General features: G+C 45.3%; 1 protein-coding gene across 1 annotated transcript in view; it reads right to left on the bottom strand.

Annotated features, from left to right (window-relative positions):
- The window catches only part of TGFBRAP1 (transforming growth factor beta receptor associated protein 1), a 255,012-nt gene that overhangs the window by 166,988 nt on the left and 68,258 nt on the right, over window positions 1-19,766 (bottom strand). Inside the window, exons 6-7 of the mRNA XM_086934675.1 lie at window positions 16,975-17,032; window positions 9,437-9,580 (exon numbers count right to left, since the gene is read on the bottom strand). Coding sequence (XP_086790801.1) covers window positions 9,437-9,580; window positions 16,975-17,032 — 202 coding nt within the window. The remainder of the gene's footprint in view (window positions 1-9,436; window positions 9,581-16,974; window positions 17,033-19,766) is intronic.

Below are 19,766 nucleotides of genomic sequence, written 5' to 3'. Positions count from 1 at the left end.
GGGGGAAAAGCGTAAGCAAATTTGTTGGACCAATTTATCCATAGCGCATTGCCCTGGGACAGGTGGTGTGGGTACCTGGATGCGAAGTTTTGGCATTTTGCGTTCTGATTAGTGGCAAAGAGATCTATCTCTGGTTGTCCCCATCTTTGGAAGAATGGCTGCAGTATTTGGTTGTGCAGTTCCCATTCGTGTATTTGTTCTGACTCTCTGCTTAGGATGTCTGCTATCTGATTTTGAACTCCTGGTAGGTGTTCGGCTAACAGATAGATCTTCTGAGGAATGGCCCATCTCCAAATGTCCTGTGCTAGTCTGGATAGTTGGAGGGAGTGTGTCCTCCCCTGTTTTTGAATATAATACATTGCAGTCATGTTGTCTGTTCTGATCAGGACTGCTTTGTTGAGGATTTGCATCTGGAAAGTTTTAATGCTAGAAACACTGCTAGCAGTTCCAGATAATTGATGTGCAGTCTTTTTTGCTGTACACTCCATTTTCCCTGTACTGTATATTTCTCCATATGCGCTCCCCATCCGGTGAGCGATGCATCCGCTGTTAGTATCACTTGTGGAATCGGTTCTAGGAACGACCGTCCCTTGGAAATGTTTGTTGTGTTCCACCACTTCAGAGAGCGATGTGTGCGGTCGTCTACCAACACCAGATCTGTTATCTGACCTTGAGCCTGATTCCACTGTGTCGCTAGACACTCCTGCAGTGGACGCATTTGTAGTCTGGCATATGGTATAAGCAGTATGCATGAGGACATCATCCCTAACAGCTGCATGAACACTCGAGCTGTTAGTGAGTGTTGTGGTTGAAATTTTTGGATCAACGTGATCATTGTTTGGGTCCCGACTGGATTGGGGTATACTTTGGCTTTTTCTGTGTCTATAGTAGCCCCTAGGTATTGTTGAATTTTGTTCGGTTGTAGGTGGGATTTTGTGTAGTTCACCGTAAACCCTAGCTGGTGCAGCAATTGAATGGTCTTTTGTGTGTTCTTCTGAAGACATTTTTCCTGTGACTTGGCTTTTATTAGCCAATCGTCCAAGTAAGGGAAGACATGTATTTCTTGTCTTCTTAGGTGTGCTGCAACTACTGCTAGGCATTTTGTGAACACCCTTGGTGCTGTTGTGACCCCCACATGGAAGGACTCTGAACTGATAATGTTGTCCTTCTACTACAAACCTGAGGTATTTTCTGTGGGCTTTGTGAATTGGGATGTGAAAGTAAGCGTCTTTTAGATCCAATGTAGAAAGAAAGTCCCCTTTCTTAAGTAAAGGAAGTACTTGTTGGAGCGTGACCATGTGGAAATGTTCCGAGTTTATGTATGCATTGAGAGGTCTGAGGTCTAAGATTAGTTTTAGAGACCCGTCTTTTTGGGGGATTAGGAAGTATAGAGAGTATACTCCTGTCCCTTGCTGATGTTTTGGAACCTTCTCTATGACATGCTTTTGTAGCAGTGATAGTACTTCTTGTTTTAACAATGTTAGATGATCTTGACTCATTGGACGTTGTCTGGGGGGGATGTTTGGTGGGGTAGCTGTGAGTTCCAGGCAATAACCACGTTGGATAACGAATAGTTTCTTACCTGTCGGTGTAGTTTTGCAGCTTGAAGATCTTTCTGGATTCACTATGCTGTGCATTATTCCGCGATCTGGTGGTTGGGTCCGGATTCGTAGTCTTTTTTCTCTCTCTTTTTTTTTTTTTTGTAGCCCAGGTGGGCGTCGACGTCCCACCATTTGGTGCACCTTCGTGACGTTGGCACGCTTCCTGCGGAAGCTCCCACCCTTGGGCGCCATCTTCGGATTCTTTTTTCTTTCCTCCTTTGTGGTGAATCCATGGCTATGTGTATTAAAACTTTCCTTCAACGTAAACTTCTTCACGTATATTTGTCTTGTTAAAGCGTTCCCATCTTACTCTATGTCCTTCCACCTTCTCCAGCCTCATCTTTCTGGCGGAGGTGGGTGGGTTCGCTAGTGAATCCAGAAAGATCTTCAAGCTGCAAAACTACACCGACAGGTAAGAAACTATTCGTTTTGCAGCGTGAATCTTTCTGGATTCACTATGCTGTGCATTGATTTCGTAGCGGTTTTGTCACTCATGTGGCAGCTGGGTGGAAGATGAGCGTTGGTTGTTAAAGATATGTTGAAGCACTCTTTGGCCCACTTGTGCTTCCTTGTTCATCTGCACATCTACGCAATAGTGTTTAGTGAAAGTGTGCACTGAAGCCCATGTTGCCGCCAGGCATATGTCTTGGATGGGCGTGTTTGCCAGGAAGGCGATTGTTGCCCCTTTCTTCCTGGTTGAGTGGGCTCGTGGCCCCTCCGTGAGCTCCTCGCCCGCTTGCATGTGGCAGAGCTGTATTGTTTTTGCAATCCATCTTGCTATGGTGTTCTTAGTCACTGGTCTACCTAGGAGACTCCTTGCGAAGGACACAAAGAATTGTTTTGTCTTCCTGTGTTCTTTCGTCCTTTCTATATAGTGCATTACTGCCCGCCTTGCATCCAGAGTGTGGAGCGCCCTCTCCGCATTTGATGTGGGCTTCTGGAAGAAGCTAGGGATCTGGATACTTTGGTTCATGTGGAATTTAGATACTACCTTGGGCATGAAATGCGGGTCTGTCCTCATCACGACCCTGTCACTGTGTATTTGTATGTACGGTTCTTGCAGGGTTAAAAGCTTGTAGTTCGCTCACTCTGCGTAGCGATGTTATTGCTACTAGAAAGGCTGTCTTCATTGTCAGTATTTGTAGTGACGCTTTATGGATGGGCTCAAACGGCGGTTTCATGAGTTCCGTCAGTACCACGTTCAAGTTCCATGCCGGCGGCGGCATCCTCTTGGGTGGCGCTATTCTCTTTGCTCCTTCCAAGAACCTTTTCACTACTCTGGAAGTGAAGAAACTTCTCCCCGTTTCTCCCCTTGTGTATGCCACAATCGCTGCCAGGTGAACCCTCAGCGAGGACAAGCTTAGTTTGGCTTTGATCAGGTGCGTGAGGTATCTGAGTACTGTAGACTCTCTAGTCAGTTTTTTCTCCAGGTTTTTCTTATGGCACCACTGCGTGAACCTCTTCCATTTCTCCCCATAGCACTTCCGTGTACTGGGTCTCCTTGCTTCTCTCAGCACCCGAAGTGTGCTCTCTGGTAGTTTTAGATGAGCAAACTCTAAGTCCTCAGGAGCCACGCTGACAGGCAGAGGCTTTCTGGTTCTGGGTGTAGAACTTGTCCCCCTTCCATGGAGAGAAGGTCTCTTCTTTTTGGGAACTTGTGTGCTCTGCCCTGCGCCATCTCCATAATCTGGGAGTACCAAGTCTGCCTCGCCCATTGGGGAGCCACCAGGATGAGAGTCATGTTGCTCGACCTGCACTTGTTCAGGACTCTGGGGATCAGTGGCGTCGGTGGAAAAGCATAGGCAAATTTCTTTGACCAGCTTATCCATAGGGCATTCCCATGGGACATTGGTTCTTGTTCCCTCGATGCAAAGTGTTGGCATTTTGCATTCCGGCGTGTTGCAAACAGGTCTATTGTTGGTGTGCCCCACCTCCTGAACAGGTTCTCTGTCTCTTGGTTGTTCAGTTCCCATTCGTGGGACACTGATGCTTGCCTGCTGAGCCAATCCGCTTCCACATTGTCCTTCCCTGGCAGGTGTATGGCCAGCAGGTCTATCCTGAGTGGGATCGCCCATCTCCATATTTCTTGAGCCAAGCTCGACAGAGGGAATGACTGAGTCCCCCCTTGCTTGTTGATGTAAAACATCATCGTGGTGTTGTCTGTCTGAATCAACACCTTTTTGTTGTAAAGGTGCTTTTGGAAGGCCTTGAGGGCCAGCAACACTGTTTTCAGTTCCAGGTAGTTGATGTGCTTGACCGCATCTCCTGGGTTCCACAGACCCCTCACTCTGAGCCTGTTCATGTGTGCGCCCCATCCTTTCTGGGATGCGTCTGTGGTGATGGTCACAGTTGGGTCCGGTGGCGTTAGAGGCTTCCCCATTGTTATATTCTCCTTCGTCCACCATGTCATCTCCTCCTGCACATTGTGCGTAACAACCACTAGATCTTCCCAACTTCCTTCTGCTTGTGACCATTGTTGTTGCAGCCACTCCTGTAGTGGTCTCATCTTTAGGTGAACATTGGGGACCAGGTGGATGCATGACGCCATCATCCCCAAGATCTTGCTCACCGTCCTCACTGTCAGAACTTGCCCCTTCTGGTAGTGACGTTTCTCCCTCAGCAGGCTGAGTGTTCTCTTCTCGCTGGGTGTCACTCTGCATTCGACAGTGTTGATCAGGGCTCCCAGGAAGATTTTTACTTGTTCTGGGTCCAAGGAGCACTTCCTCCAGTGGATGGAGAAGCCCAGGTTCGTGAGCGTTCTTGTGACCTGTTCTGCGTGGGCTTTGCACCTCGTGTAAGAGCTTGCTTTCACGAGCCAGTCGTCCAGGTAGGGGTACACGTGTATACCCTCCCTTCGCAGGTGTGCGGCCACCGCCGCGAGGCATTTGGTAAAGACCCTTGGTGCTGACTTGAGCCCGAAAGCCAGGGTCGTGAACTGATAGTGGTCTTTGTTCACCTTGAATCTTAACAAGTGTTTGTGTTTCCTGTTCATGGGGATGTGCAGGTATGCGTCTTTTAGGTCTATTGTGGACAAGTAGTCCCCGGGCCTTATTTGTGGGATGACCTCTTGCAGGGAAGTCATCTTGAACTTTTGAGTTTTTACGTAGGTGTTCAGGAAGCGTAGGTCCAGGATGGGTCTTAGGCTTTCGTCCGCCTTTGGTACTAGGAAGTAGTTTGAGTACACTCCCTTGTTCCGTTCTCTTTGCGGGACTGGCTCTATGGCCTCTTTGAGGAGCAGTTCTTGAGCTTCCTCCTGGAGCAGGCGCAGTTCTCTGCCCTTGTGACCCCTTCTCTTTGGCCTCCTGCTTGGTGGGTATCTTTCCAACTCTATGCAGTATCCGTGTTGTATAATGTTTAGTATCCACTTGTCTGTGGTTATTTTTCTCCACTCGTGTAGGAAAAATCTCAACCTTCCCCCTACTGGTGTTGTGTGGTCTCTTGAGCCGTGTCCGTGTGAGCCTCTCCTTAGCTGTAGGTGCTCTCCCCCCGGAGGCTTTGGGTGGGTGAGCGCCTCCCTCTTCGTTGAGTCATTTTTGGGGGGGTTGATCACCACCTCTCCGTCTTTGGCCCCGTCCGTTTCCTCTCCCTCGAAAGGACTGGCCCCTATTCTGGGAGCTCCAATTCTGTCTCTGTTGACCCTGTTGCCATTGGTTGTCCCCTTGTTGACCATGGTGGTGCGACTGATGCGAATGTGATTGCTGGTTTCCACCTCTACCATTTGGTCTCCTCGTGGGGGTGCCTCTCCGCATCCCCCTGAATTGTAGGGCTCCCATTGATTTGGCTGTCTCATTGTCTTTCTTCAGCTGGGCCAGTTTGTCATCCACCGCTGTTCCGAACAGCGTCTCCCCATTGAAGGGGGTGTTCAGGATGTTGTTCTGTACTTCAGCCTTGAAACCTGATATTCTGAGCCAGGCCTGCCTTCTCTCAGTGATACCTATGGCCATCAGTCTGCTTGATGTTTCTGCCCCGTCTAGGGCCGTCTTCAGGCATGCGTTTGCTATGTCCTTTCCCCCCTCGACGAGGTGGGCTGCCCTCTGCCTGTACTCCTCAGGCATGTGTTTCAGCAACTGGCTCATCTCATCCCAGTGCTGGTATTGGTGTCTATTCAGGAGTGCGTTGGAGTTTGCCATCCTCCAATGCATGGCCGCATTCCTTTCTATTTTCCTTCCAGTGAGGTCCATCCTCCTGCTTTCCTTATCAGGTGGTGGACCAGATGTGGTTGGCACGTTGGCCCTTCTCCTGGCAGTTGCCGCGATAATAGAGTCCGCTGCCACGGTGCCCTGGATATAAGGGGGGTCCCCGGAGGAGAACTTGTATTTCTTCTCCGTCCTCGGGGTCACCGACCTGCATGTAGCCGGTTCCTTGAAGGCTTCAGCTCCTTGTGCAGTGACGCTCTTCAGCATGGGCAGGAAACTGCTTTTTGTCTGTGAGGGGAGCAATGTTTCCAGCAGGAAGTCTGCCTTTGTCTGTTCCTCCTCCAATTTTACATTGTAGACGGTTGCAGCCTTCTTGACGACTTCATAGTAAGCCCCGATGTCATCTGGCGGCGAAGGCCTCGACGGATACGTCTCCACAGGTTCCTCGGGGTTATCGGCCTCGAGATCCTGCCATTCTTCGTCTAAGGACGCCGAGCATTCTGAGTAGTAGCTCTCGCGGAGGTAATCTCCCTCCGAGCGGTAGAAGTCCTCCTCTTCCCCTTCATCTGTGGGGTCTGGAGTTTTCGGCGGCTCTTCGGCCTCGAAGTCCTCCTGCAACTCTACCTCTTCGGCTGGCGCTGCGGTGCTCGAGGCGGCAGTCGCGGTCTTCGAGGGAATCGAGTAGTTCTTCATTTTGTCGTCGAAGTCTCTCTTCCTCTGGAGCATACTCTCCATTTCGGCCTCGAGCCTTTTTCTCTTTTTCTCCATCTGTGCCGCCTGCTCGGCGTCGAGCTTCTCGGCCGGTCTCTTCGACGGCGCCTTCGACGTGGAGGCCATTTTGAGCGTCTTCTCGCTCGCGGGTCCCTTCTCGAGGGCCTGCTTCGACGACCTATGCTTTTCGCTGGTCTTCGCCATCTGGGAGTCCTTTTCGAAGGATCCGCTGGGCTTTTCGGAGGATGCAACTTCGGACGTCGAAAATTTCGTCGCCGGTGCTCCTTTCGAGGACTTAGCCTCTGTTTTTCGGGATTCTCCCTCAGGCTTTCTAGGCCCTGTCTGGGTTTTCGGGGTCGTAGACTCTCCTACCTTTTTTAAAGGTCTCACATCGGTCTCTACGACCGTGAAGTCATCTGGTCCCTCGGCGATGTTCTCCTCTTCCTCGGAGGAGGCGCCCAGGTCGTAAAGCGTCGGCGTGGTCCCCTTCCCTTGCATCGTCTGGTGGGCCACCCTCTGTCTCTCTCGAACTCTCAAAGTCTTCGGCGTGAAGACTGAACAGGCGTTGCAATCCTCGCTGGAGTGGTCGACCGGCAGGCAGAGGTTGCAGACTGGATGCTGGTCCTTCTGCGCGTACTTGTGGTGGCAATTACGGCAGAACTTGAATGGAGTGTTGTCCATGTGCTCGGTCAGGGGGTCCCCTGCCCGCTCCTTCTCCTTGGCTGTCGAAAACCTCGATGTTTTCTTCCTCCTTCTCCGTTCTGGTTCTAGGAGGTCTTCTTCTCCGACCTTCCTCGGTCCTTTTTCTTCCAAAAACTCGTGTATTTCCTTCTTTTCTCCTGAAACTTCTCCGGAGCTTCATGCGACGATCCAGACCCAACGGCGGAAAAAAGAATCTGAAGATGGCGCCCAAGGGTGGGAGCTTCCGCAGGAAGCGTGCCGACGTCACGAAGGTGCACCAAATGGTGGGACGTCGACGCCCACCTAGGCTACAAAAAAAAAAAAAAAAAAAAAGAGAAAAAAAGACTACGAATCCGGACCCAACCACCAGATCGCGGAATAATGCACAGCATAGTGAATCCAGAAAGATTCACGCTGCAAAATCTGTTTCACCCACCTGCCTGATGTGATGTTTTCCCAGACAGGTAGGAACAGTGATAAACGTCCCCCAACCGGTGTTATATGGTCTGGGGGGAGTTGTATTAAGTCACTGTTTTGGGGTTGGGGAGTTGCGGTTGTTATTATTTCCGCGACCTCTACCCTTGTTGTTGTTACCTCTGTAACTGTCTCTTGAATTACCTCTGGATGATGTTGGTGTAAAAGAGGTAGATTGTTGGCTTGTGCCTGTATTTTTTGACCCCCCTCTATAGGTGGACCTACGAAAGGAACCCCTTTGAGTTGGCTGTTGTAATGCTCCCATTGATTTAGCCGTTTCTGTCTTATTTCATCTTTTCTAAAGTCTCATCTGTTCCTGAGCCGAAAAGTGTATTTTGGTCAAAAGGTTGGTTCAATAAAGATGTTTGTACTTCTTGTTTGAACCCTGAGACCCTAAGCCATGCATGTCTTCTTAACATGATACTGGTGTTGATGGATATTGCTGCAGTGTCTGCGGCGTCTAATGCGCACTTAATGGAAGTGTTAGTTATTATCTTCCCTTCCTGTATAAGCTGGTCTGCCCTTTTTTGATGTTCCTTAGGGAGATGTGTGATGAGCTTTTCTAACTCATCATAATGCGCTCTATCATAACGTGCCAGTAGCGCTTGTGTATTAGCTATGCGCCAGCTGTTTGCTGCTTGGAATGCTACCCTTTTGCCAGATGCATCTATTAGCTTGGACCTGTAGATATTGAATTTGCTCTTTTACGAGCGTTTGTAACTACAAGCGAGTCCAGAGGTACTTGTCCTTTGATAAATATTGGGTCCTTTGGGGCTGCCTTATATTTTTTATCAATTCTTGGGTTTAATACCCTAGCCCTCACGCCGAAATATCACTTTTTCTCGAAGTTGATCTGGAGCGCTTCGATCCTCATCCGAACTCGATGGCGGGAAAAAACAATCTAAGGATGGAGCCGATGCCCATGCGCACTACCACCCAAAGGAGGAATCACCAGTCTCGTGACGACAAAAGACTTCTCCAAGAGAAAAACAAGTGCAATCATCCGAGCCCAACACCAGATGGCGATCTATTCATAATGTACCATCTGCAGCCCATATGCCTCGAACCTTTATTTCTACTACTCTATCAGTGAATGCTTCTTGTAATCGTGAATGCTACAAGACATGTGCATAATAAACTGATGGTCTGACCAGCTTTAATGATTCTTCAGCACAAAAAGCCAACAAACAAGATCTGGAGAAATGCAGTCAGCCTAAGATACTGCCATTTTTTGACTGTAAAAAGAATTGGTGTTGTGCCAATAATATTTTATTTTGTTTTCTGGAAGCAATTATGTAATGGACATAAAACAGTTTTCATCCACTGCTAGCAAGCTGGCAAGAAAGGTTTCCTAAACAGTAAAGGCATGCTTATTATGAGTCAACCGTAAATAGCATGTTTTCTAAAAGTAGAGAACACTTTTGGATTCAACCTGAAAAGAGTTTGAAGCCACCAACACAGAAAAAGAAATGAGCATGACAGAAAGCACCATTTATGTCTCTTTTCAGCAACTTTCCTGTTCCACTGACCGCAGCTGGGATAATAAGTCTGAACAGGTTTACTTAGAAACATGCGGGTTATAGAAAGCAACAGTGCTGATGGGTCCTGTACCTATGGGCCTCATCAGACCTGAAAGGGACATTTAGAGCGGGAAAATTGAGGGAGGTATCCGGTTGAAAGGCTATGCATGCAACTGTTTTATTAATAAATTCACAGGCTTTGTGTAGCCATCTTGCAATATAGTAATGTCAGTAGTTGTGAATGTGTTCAGAATATAGCAGAATGATCTAAATTTGCATTAGAAAAATAGTCATTCGTCCTTCCGCCACAAACCTGCTCACTTTTCTGTAAAACCCATTCAGAATACTTCCACACCAAATCATGATCTGTGCAAAAAGTGAGGAAATCCACTATGTACTCAAAGAGGTCAGTCCGGGTTGGATCTTGAAGGTCTCCATTCACTATTTTCACCCACAGCTGTAAGAAAAAAAAACACGGAAGTCAGACTAAACAAGATCTTAGGTAAATTCATGTACAAAGCTGTTGATTAGGGACTGTTGGTACTGAGCAACTTGGTTTTATAAATCTGTGCTACGATGCAACAAAGACTGTGTTTTGATTTCACGTCACTACAAATACACTTGCAGCAGAAAAGGATAAACTGTACATTCAAATATCTAGCATAGCAAACTATCTAATCATTTTCTTTTTTGTTTTTTTTGTTTTATATGGTGCGAATTAGGCCCGTATCGGATATCAGAGCACTTTACATAAGCACCAGTTTCGTTACAGAAGTACACGTTCATTAGGTCTTGTGGCGTTTACAGCGCGAAGCGCTGTCTCGCCAGAGACCTATTGTTAGCGACCCAGCTTTCCAGGAGAAAAGAGATGGCCACGCACATTCCAAAATCGGCTCGGAGCGGGCCGCGCGGGCACGCGAACGCGCTCGCTGTGGCCATCTCCTGTCTCCTGGGAAGCTCCAACACACACGCAAGGGCAGACACACACACGAGCGCCCACGCACGCACACATACAGAGACGACACCCGCCCCCGTCCCCGCACACATACACACACGCACGCACACACACACAAGCGCACCGACTCCCCCTACAATTAAGGCCCACTTACCGCCACTTCAGACTTCTGCAAGTCTCTTCAGTGTACCCCGTCTACACTGCTGTCAATCGTCTCCCTTGATGTGTACTACCTCTCCGTTGTCACCCTAATCCTACTGTCGGTCTTCATGTTTACATCTGAAAACTGCCAGTCAATTAAAAGAAAAGCCCAGAGACCGACTGGACGACTTGAATCGCCCTCCTCGCCCACTCCCAGTCAATCGTCCGCGCGTCACGTGTTGATCCCCCAGCACGCGCATGCTGCCTGCAGGCTCGTCGGCCGCCCATCGCACGGCACCATGGGATATGTAGTCCGAGCTCGTGCGGAAACTGGGACTACTCTCTGACTCGTGAACAACAACTCTCGGCAAGCCCTGAGATGGGGAGCGGAGCACCGCTAGGCTGTGTTGCTAAGGCCTGAGAGCTGCGGTGGTATCGGAGGGGCAGGAGGTAAGGGAGAAGGGGCACGAGGAAAGGTGGAGGCTGCCCAGGTTTGTGGGGATTGCAGGGAGGGGCGCGGCTGTGCATGGCTGGCACCGAGCGGGGTTGGCACAGGGCCCCACTTCCAGGCCTAAACCGCTACAGAAAGGCATGTCACTGGCCGGGGCCGGCTGCAGAGCCCGGGAAGCAACACGTAGGACATTTACACAGACAGTAATTGCAATGCCATGGTAACCCTTTAAAATGAATGCACTCTGTGCATGTCAGTTTATTATTTCTGGATTTAGTGCAGGGCGATAAACTAAATGCACCTGCAGATTTGCAGTGTTTTGCTGCAGACACACTCACTTTGCCCAACTGTATCAACATTGTTGAATTTAATGTATTTTTGCTTCATTCTTATAACGAGGCTGTACATGTATTCGAATTTTTTATTGCTTCAGTTGTACATGAGATAAACTGTAGAATACTGTGTACACAAGCGGGTAACCTAAAGTGTGTGGTTCCATTCCTTTCCGAGCGTTAATATGCAAAGTTGTGGTTTTAGACGCAATATCTGTGCAGCGTGTCTAGCTCAGCTGTTTCAATATTCACTGTTGCATGACAGTTTGTTATGGACTCTGGAAACTATGTAGTCGTTTAGCTGAAATACAGGCACTTTCAGGAGGCGTCAGCCCCGTGCATGAGGTGCATCATCAGAGCTGTGTGAATAATAACTGCGTCAGCCCCGTGCGTGAGGTGCATCATCAGAGCTGTGTGGATAATAACAGCTGTAAGCCCCGTGCTGAGGTGCATCATCAGAGATGTGTGAATATTAATAGCTGTGAGCCCATGCGTGAGGTCCATCATTAGAGCTGAGTGAATAATAACAGCTGTGAGCCAGTGCCTAAGGTGCATCATCAGAGCTCTGTAAATAATAACTGCGTCAGCCCCGTGCGTGAGGTGCATCATCACAGCTGTGTGAATAATAACAGCTGTATGCCCGTGCCCAAGGTGCATCATCAGAGCTGTGTAAATAATAACTGCGTCAGCCCCTAGCCTAAGGTGCATCATCAGAGCTGTGTGAATAATAACAGCTGTGAGCCCGTGCCTAAGGTGCATCATCAGAGCGGTGTGAATAATACCTGCGTCAGCCCCATGCGTGAGGTGCATCATCCACATTGCTCAGGTCACTCAAATTCCTGCACTCTCTACCACACTACTTTCAAGAACAGCATACTCTTGCACACACTCTCACTGCTCACCAATTCAAAGTTTGCTAAAAATGTTATGCAATGCATTGTCCTACACAATGCCAATATCAAACTTTAATGCTGCGAGACCTATTGCATTGTAAATGCTTGTTTTTGTTAGGCACGGGGAGATTAAGTGATTTGCCCAGAATCACTGGATGTTGAGCGTCTTTGCTGAGACTCGAATCCCGTTCCCCAGCTTCGAGGTCGACCGCTCTATCCCTCATCCTCTACATGATGCTAAAATACAATTTTCACCTATCAGATATTTGTGTTGAATGGCTGACTTTATGCAGTCCTCTTATATAATAATCTACTGGAGCTCCGTCTCCCCTTTTGGGCCTATGAAAAATGGAACTACTGAAATTCTATTCTGTGGCATAGGCGGTTCATACAAACCTGGGCCCGACAACCACTGCCTTGAATCAGGTACTGAGGTGTGCAGAAATGTGATATAACACTGATTTGTTGAAGCAGAACAAAATTATCACAAACATAATTTGACCCTTTTTGTACAATACCTTACAGCAGTCAAGAAAAACTCTGAAAGTCAATAGATTTCTGAACAGTCTGAAAGCATCGACTCTATTCGAATTTCACCGTTCATGATAAGGTCAGGTAATAACCAGAAGTCTTTTGTAAACTGTCAAGCCATTCTTCTTTTTTGTAAAGGAGTAGGTACTTTATATAAATAGTATTTGTTCCGCAACCTTATGTCCAACGGCATCCAAGCGCTACAGCACAATACTTAATAGCAGCAAAGACATTGAAATACACAAGCTACCTACAAACATACCTGTTCACCTATTCTGAAAAGGTGGTCCACCCATATCCTTAAATTTATGTTAGAGGGAAATATGACATGCTGGAATTTTTTTTTATGTTAGGCACGATCATAAAATTCTCACACATCTTTATTTTGTTCAGTAGGATGTGGGCTGACGCACATCACCAATCCAGTGATGAATGGATCATAATGAGGTGTGGGGATTACCTTATCCTTTTTTCAAAGGAGGATGCATTACATGAATGAAACTTCGATGCAAACCATTTTATGTTAAAGTAAATTCTAAACTTGTGTCAGAGCCTCAAGCACAATACTGCACACAATAAAAGTAAAAACATGTAAAAACGCTTTTTGAATTTTAACTCTCTCAGATTTTAGGGTAAACAGGAGGCGTGGGTTAGTTGTTACTAGTTGATTTATTCTGTTCGGATGCTGGATACCAGAGTGCACAGTTGAACTGGAAGCAACTTCACACCATGATAAATGAGAAATCTAAAAGCTCCATATCTTGCACATTTTTAATACTAATACCCAAAGTCCTTAAAAATTATCAATGTCCGGTAAAATGGAAATGAAACCGTTAAAAGCGTTTGTAATGTCGACATTGCTGAGGCTACAGTTGCTTCAATGACAAACTGCTGTCGTCCGATCACACGAGGAAGCCTTGTGTGACCAGAAGCCAGGACTGGTCTCATTTGCAGTCAACAATTACTACCAACACACTTCCCAGTAGTGTCACAATCACTCATCCAGAAACCAAACAGAGGAAATACCTTGTAGACTGTTTACAATATAAGCCAGAAGGATCATGACAGACAAAGTGAGAACCATGTAAGCAAATACTGGCACTAGTTCCAACACTTCAAAGGAGATAAAAACACACTACATCAAAACAGAAAGTGCACTCTTGCTCAGACTGCTTAATCCGACATGCAGCGACACAAAAAACAGGCACAATTGAAAAAAACAATACAATAATTGAGCAATTATGACCTCTCAGGTGTAAGATTTTTCAACAGTAGTAGTAGAATTAAGTTTGTTAATACATGTCCATAAAACATAAATATCAACATAATTAAAGACATATAACAATCACATAAACCATCATCCTAACATAATATTATTAAAAGGCAACCCTTGATTTTAATAAACATTAATACATTTTCAATACCGATGGTAACATCAAAAAACAATCTATAGAAAAGCAATTGCCTCGGGCTGTAATCACATCTGATATTTTAAAATAACTAGCTTTAAAAACTTTTTACGAGAAAATAAATAAGACAATCAATAAGAACATGGCAGACAAAACATTTTCTTTTTTTTAAACATTTGGATGATGGCGATGCCTCCAGCATGGTTGTTGGTGTGGTCTCGGTGTATCGTCTTGTAGCCGTTGGGCGTTGCGGTGCCGATGTCAGGGGTGGAGGAAGGGTTGAGCCAGGATTCTGTGATGAAGATCACTTCGGGGTGAGGGTGGTGAAGGTGTCAAAGATTCCAGTGGCATACTTGCAGAGGGATCGGACATTGAGCAGGAGGCACTGGAGCAGTTCCAGAGTGGCTGCGGTCAGTGTAGAGATGCTTTCCATGTGAGTGGGAGGTCCTGAGTTGCATGTAGACCATTAGCAGTTGCAGGTGAAAGGTCCTACCGTTGATCGAGGGGATGTGAAGCGGAAGTTTTTTTTGTGGCATGTGCCACAGAAAAGGAAAAAAGCTATTCTAAAATAAATGGCCAAAATATACAGGAAATGAAACAGTTAATCCTACTACATTTGCTAACTATAAAGGAAAGTCTAACTATGGCATGTACGGCTACGACTCCGCAGTCTACACTGCTGTACTGTCACAAATACAAAACCATGCTGAGCTGACTGCAAAGGGGCAGCAGCGGCAGAGGGGAGGAAGGGAGAGAGCAGCAGTGGTACACAGTAGCAGTGTCCAGGAGACCTGCTAGACTGCAGCAAGGGGAGCTGGCACAATGACCTCCAATAGGCTTAGGATGATACCTAAAACCCCCCCAAAATGCCCAAAGTCAATTTGTCTGTTCTTGAAGTACAGCAAACCTAAGGAACTCCTTTCCATATGAGGTGTGGGACAAATCTGAGGTATGAACTCCTCTGGGAGGGGTGAGTCACAGAGTACTTTCACCTTGTCTTTCTAAGATGAGGTGGGTGTGCTAATAATGTGGGTACTGCATATAGCCTTTACAGCGGTCAGCTGCTATTTCAGAGTTATTGAAAGACTCCCACTTCCACGACAGGGAATGAATTAAGCATGTGAATCTATGAAAGATCCAATGCTGGAGAATGGTGCAACTCTGAACAATTTGGGCTCTTAGCATTAAGAATACTAATTTGTAGTGCTGAGAATCGTAACTCTAACCAGGGCACAAACTGCATTAATTTTTCAACACACATTGATTATTTCTCCAAGAATGAGTTATCTGTGGACGTTGTATAACTTGATAGCTACTGCAGGAGGTATCTAAACCTTTCTACTCTAGCAATGCATTCTCCACAGATTGACATGCTCAAAACAAGCACTGGGAATGCCAATGGATAGGCTTGTTTATGGATGCACACAATGCTAAAAGTTGCATACGCACACAGGTATTTGTAGTCATACATACGTACAAGCGCCAAGTACAGCTGGATGCCTGAATAGAATCATGACACTGAACTTTCCCATCTTTTTCTGGGATGTCTGAGCACTTTACAAAATAAAAATGCATACTTTGCTCCACAAAAGCCAATTTTTAAAATTAAAAGAAATTGACGCCTATCTGAATCTAGGTTGGCCAATTTTTCTTCCAAGTGTCCAATTGTAGTTTTGAAAAGTCACTAAGAAAAACATGAGAAGAAAATCTGATATGATTTTTTTAAAGAAAAGTGAGAATAAAAGAGGGCTAGATACACAACGAGTCTGGAAAACAGAGTACTCTTTTGAGAAACAGCAATCCACCAGTATCCCATTATGCTAAGTCACTGACAACTTCTTCTGTCAGAGAATAAGGATCCTGTATTTTATTCAAATCATGGCTTCTATTCCTCCACCAGGGACAAAAGGAGAGCTACTTATGATTTCAATGGAGGCTCCACTAAAGGAGACATAGGAACCAAGGAAGCACCTTTTCAGTGCTTAAAATTATCAGAGGAGAATGAAAAGTGTAGCAAGCTCATCCCAAACCTTAAGCTGTGCAAGAAAGGAGAAATATTCCGCTCTAACCAAAGGGATTCCTCACAGACGCTTGCCTAACCTAGGCATCTGTTCTGGAATCTGAATTCAGGCAATATTGTCTTGTGAATGTGTGGGCCAAAAGCCACATAACCATCTTACAAATCTCTGCTATGGGGATGTTTCTCAACAAAACAGTGGTTGCAGCTTTACTCTTAGTAGAGTGGGTCTTGGCCCTGCTAAAGATCTATTTGCTTTCTGATAAGAGTGCTCTAGAAGAGACAATCCATCTGGAAATGGACTACTTTGAGATAGATGAACCTATACCACATGGGTCCATAGTTTACAAGATAATTAGACCTATGGAGGCCTTTTGTCTTATTGATATAAAACGCTCATTAAATAAAGAGTGTGTAAAGACCTTTCAAGTCGAGTGAGAGGATTCTGATAAACCTAAACCTGCTTGAAGATCTGATGGTTAATAGTATGCTTCCACTATGTGTGCTGCAAGATGGCCCTTTGAAAACATGTTCGTTTTGAAAGGTCCACAATGTCTTTGCAAGGAGGCGGCGGCAGCCTCCTTAATGGTGGAAAACCCTGTGTAATGCCTTCAAGGAAGTCTTTAATAATAGGGACCATATAGCAAGACGTTTGTGAAGGACTTTTCTTGCAGTCAGTCTCTGTCTAACACCTGTAGGTAAACCAATGTGATTTTAGGTTCCTGGCTATAAGACAATTACAAATCGCTTATGCTTCAAGAGACAGTAGTCTTGATTGGATCCATCACTGCTTATTCAAGCAATGGATAAAAAAATGAAAAACGGAACACAATCCAAATGGTTGGCGAGCGCCCACACGATCAAGGAGGAATGTAGGCAAAAAAGGCTGTGCTGTTTTTTTTTCTTTCTTCATAGCAAACCTACGCAAATTATGCAATGACAAGTTACACTGGTTAAAAAATGTTACAAGAGTCATTACGAAGCAGCAGTGCCTTAGCATCAATTGTTTTACAAGGTGGATGTGGTCTCTGTTTTAGACTATTTTTAGTTTAACCCAAATATATTATCATCTATTTCTATGCACAAGTAAATAGATTTTCCATTTAAAAACAATAAACTAACCTGAAGTGCAGCAGCATCCTGACTATTGTATCGATACAGCAGTCCAAGTGCATAATATCTAAACAACAGCAAGGAAAAAATAAGGCATAAAATAAGTACAGTCAAAAGTTTAATTTGAAAAGCAATCGCAACATTTTCAGCTGCAAACAGCATATTTCAAGAGGATGAGAAGTGGCTATAATTGGTACAACTTATATCAGCAATAAGAAGCAAATAAAAAACATTCTCTAGGACAACAGCATTAAGAAACATGCCTGTCAAGACCCATGTCAGCACTCTTAATCGCCTACAACGTAAAACACCTATACCTTGTCTTAGTGGGAAAGTTCATGCGGCCTAATAGCTAGATCGGTCGACCTCAAAGATAAGGAACCAGGTACAAGTCTCGGCTGGGACGCTCAACATACTGTGATCCTGGGCAAATCACTTAATCTTCCCGTGCCTAACCTAAATAAAAAATGAATGTGTCCGTCTGTAACGCAACTGGTTCTCATGTAAAGCGCTAAGATACCTTCGGGTCTAGTTCACCCTATATAAAAAAAAATATCATATAAGGTGCCAGTCTTTATTTAGTGTCCCGGTTTAGTATTTTAAGTCCTTTTTACATAAACTGACAGGAACAAATATGATTCCCTCCTCTGCATTAATTTCTGTAATCCAAGAAATACAGATATTAGTTCTCATTTCAATGTTTCCCTACACTTAGGATCATGACGACCATAACAACAGCTGTGCATATTGAAAGCACAGAGGTAAAAGCAAAGAATGAAATTGTGTTATAAAGCTATAATAGTAGCTGCACTTGTTCACCTGTGCTAGCACTACAACCACAATATTTTCAAGTGATTATGTACATTTATGGTACACTGCCACCTGCTGCACCAAGGTCCTATAAACAATGAAATGTGAATATACATTTATCCTTAAAATAAAGCTAGAAATATACTAACTGCCACTTATTTTCTTCAACCGCCATAGTAAACATGGACAAATAGCAATAAGAAAAGTTAATATGGATAACTGCAGATGGTTTTATTCAATGTATTTGTTAATATTTCCAGCAGCCCTGTTTGAGAGCACTTAGTCAAACTTGTCAGGGATGTTTAGAGAGCTGCATATGAATCTCCAACTATTTAAGCAGCAAAACTGTTACAGCTCAGTAATGTTTTTTACTTTTGCATAATTAAATCAGAAATAGATGCACGTGATGGGCACAATATAGCAGATATTACTCTACATTGTTTGTGAGTAAGCGCAACTTCCCCACCAGCGAGTCGTTGCTCACATTTCCAATCTACATGGTCGTGAGGCATGAAGCTATGTGTAGAAGAAATGCGTTACTTACCTGCTACTGCAGTTATCCAGTATTGGTGTCTTTCATAGATTCACATGCCTGACTCATTCCCCGTCGTAGAGACTGGCGTCTCCGGTATATAGAAAAGTAATGTCCTATAGACATATATAGAGAAAAGTAGGCCTAAGGGCCTCACCTTAGTAGCCTATGTCCTTTTGTAAAAAGGACCAAACTCTAGAAGAGAGCCAATCAGCTATCACCTCCCTCTAGAACCTTCCTGTCAGGTGCCTCAGTCCCTCAGATTTTCATACGCACTAAGCTAAGTAGGCATGACATTGGTAGAGAGTGAGAGAGAGAGAGAGGTGAGTCCTTCCAGGGAAGGCGGAAGGGTTGCATGTGAATCTATGAAAGACACCAATACTGGATAACTGCAGTTACAGGCAAGTAACACATTTCTTATCCAGTATTATGGGTGTCTTTCATAGATTCACATGCCTAAAGCAGAGAAGCAAGCAATAGATTTTGCACATTTCTGATGGAACAGTATATACAAGTCCTTAGATAATACATATCATGCGACTATGAACCATCAAAAGACATCAACAATAAGCATTAGCAAAAAAATGTGTATACCAGAAAAGGATGGAGGGATGGAGGAAGGCTCAACTTACTGGAATAGATGGCGTAGCACTGCTTGTCCCACTGCTGCATCCTTCATCAGCTCTGTATCAAGGCAGTAGTGCCTGGTGAAGGTATGCGGCGACTTCCATGTTGCCGCCCTGCAGATGTCGATAACTGGCACTCCTGCAAATAGTGCCGTAGATGTAGACATGGCTCTTGTAGAGTGAGCCCAGATTTTAGAGTGTAAAGGCTGTCCGGCTCTGTCGTGACAAAAAGCAATTGCCGAAGAGATCCATCTGTAGATGCTTTGTTTGGTAAGCGGTAGACCTTGCCTAGGTCTACTGAAGGCTATGAAGAGTTGATTAGACTTTCTGAAATTCTTGGTCTTATCAATATAAAACTTTAGACATCTTTTAAGGTCCAATGAATGCAGCGATCTCTCAGCTGCAGTGCTGGGATTTGGAAAGAATGATCTGAGAATCACAGGCTCATTTAAGTGGAAGTCCGACGTGACCTTAGAAATAAACCTAGGATTGGTTCTTAAAATCACCCTGTCGTCCTTAAACTGCAGGAAGGGATCTTGGATGGAAAAAGCCTGCATTTCACTGACCCTCCTTGCTGATGTAAGCGCCAGGAGGAGAGCCGTCTTCCACGAGATGTACTTTATGTCCACCCTGTGAATGGGTTCAAAAGGGTGTTTCATCAGTTGGTTAAGAACCTCATTGATATGCCATGTTGGAGGGACCATCCGTACTTGAGGGAAAGATCTAAACAGACCTTTAAGGAATTGTTTTATTAGTCTACTAGACCAGAGAGAGGGCCCTTTTGAGGATCTTTTAAATCTTGATATCGCCGCCAGGTGTACCTTTATAGAGGA

The sequence above is a fragment of the Lissotriton vulgaris genome, chromosome 8 (assembly GCF_964263255.1).
Source record: "Lissotriton vulgaris chromosome 8, aLisVul1.2, whole genome shotgun sequence".
NCBI lineage: Eukaryota > Metazoa > Chordata > Amphibia > Caudata > Salamandridae > Lissotriton > Lissotriton vulgaris.
Note: the sequence above shows the minus strand (reverse complement) of the source record. Positions and strands in the feature narration are given on the sequence as shown.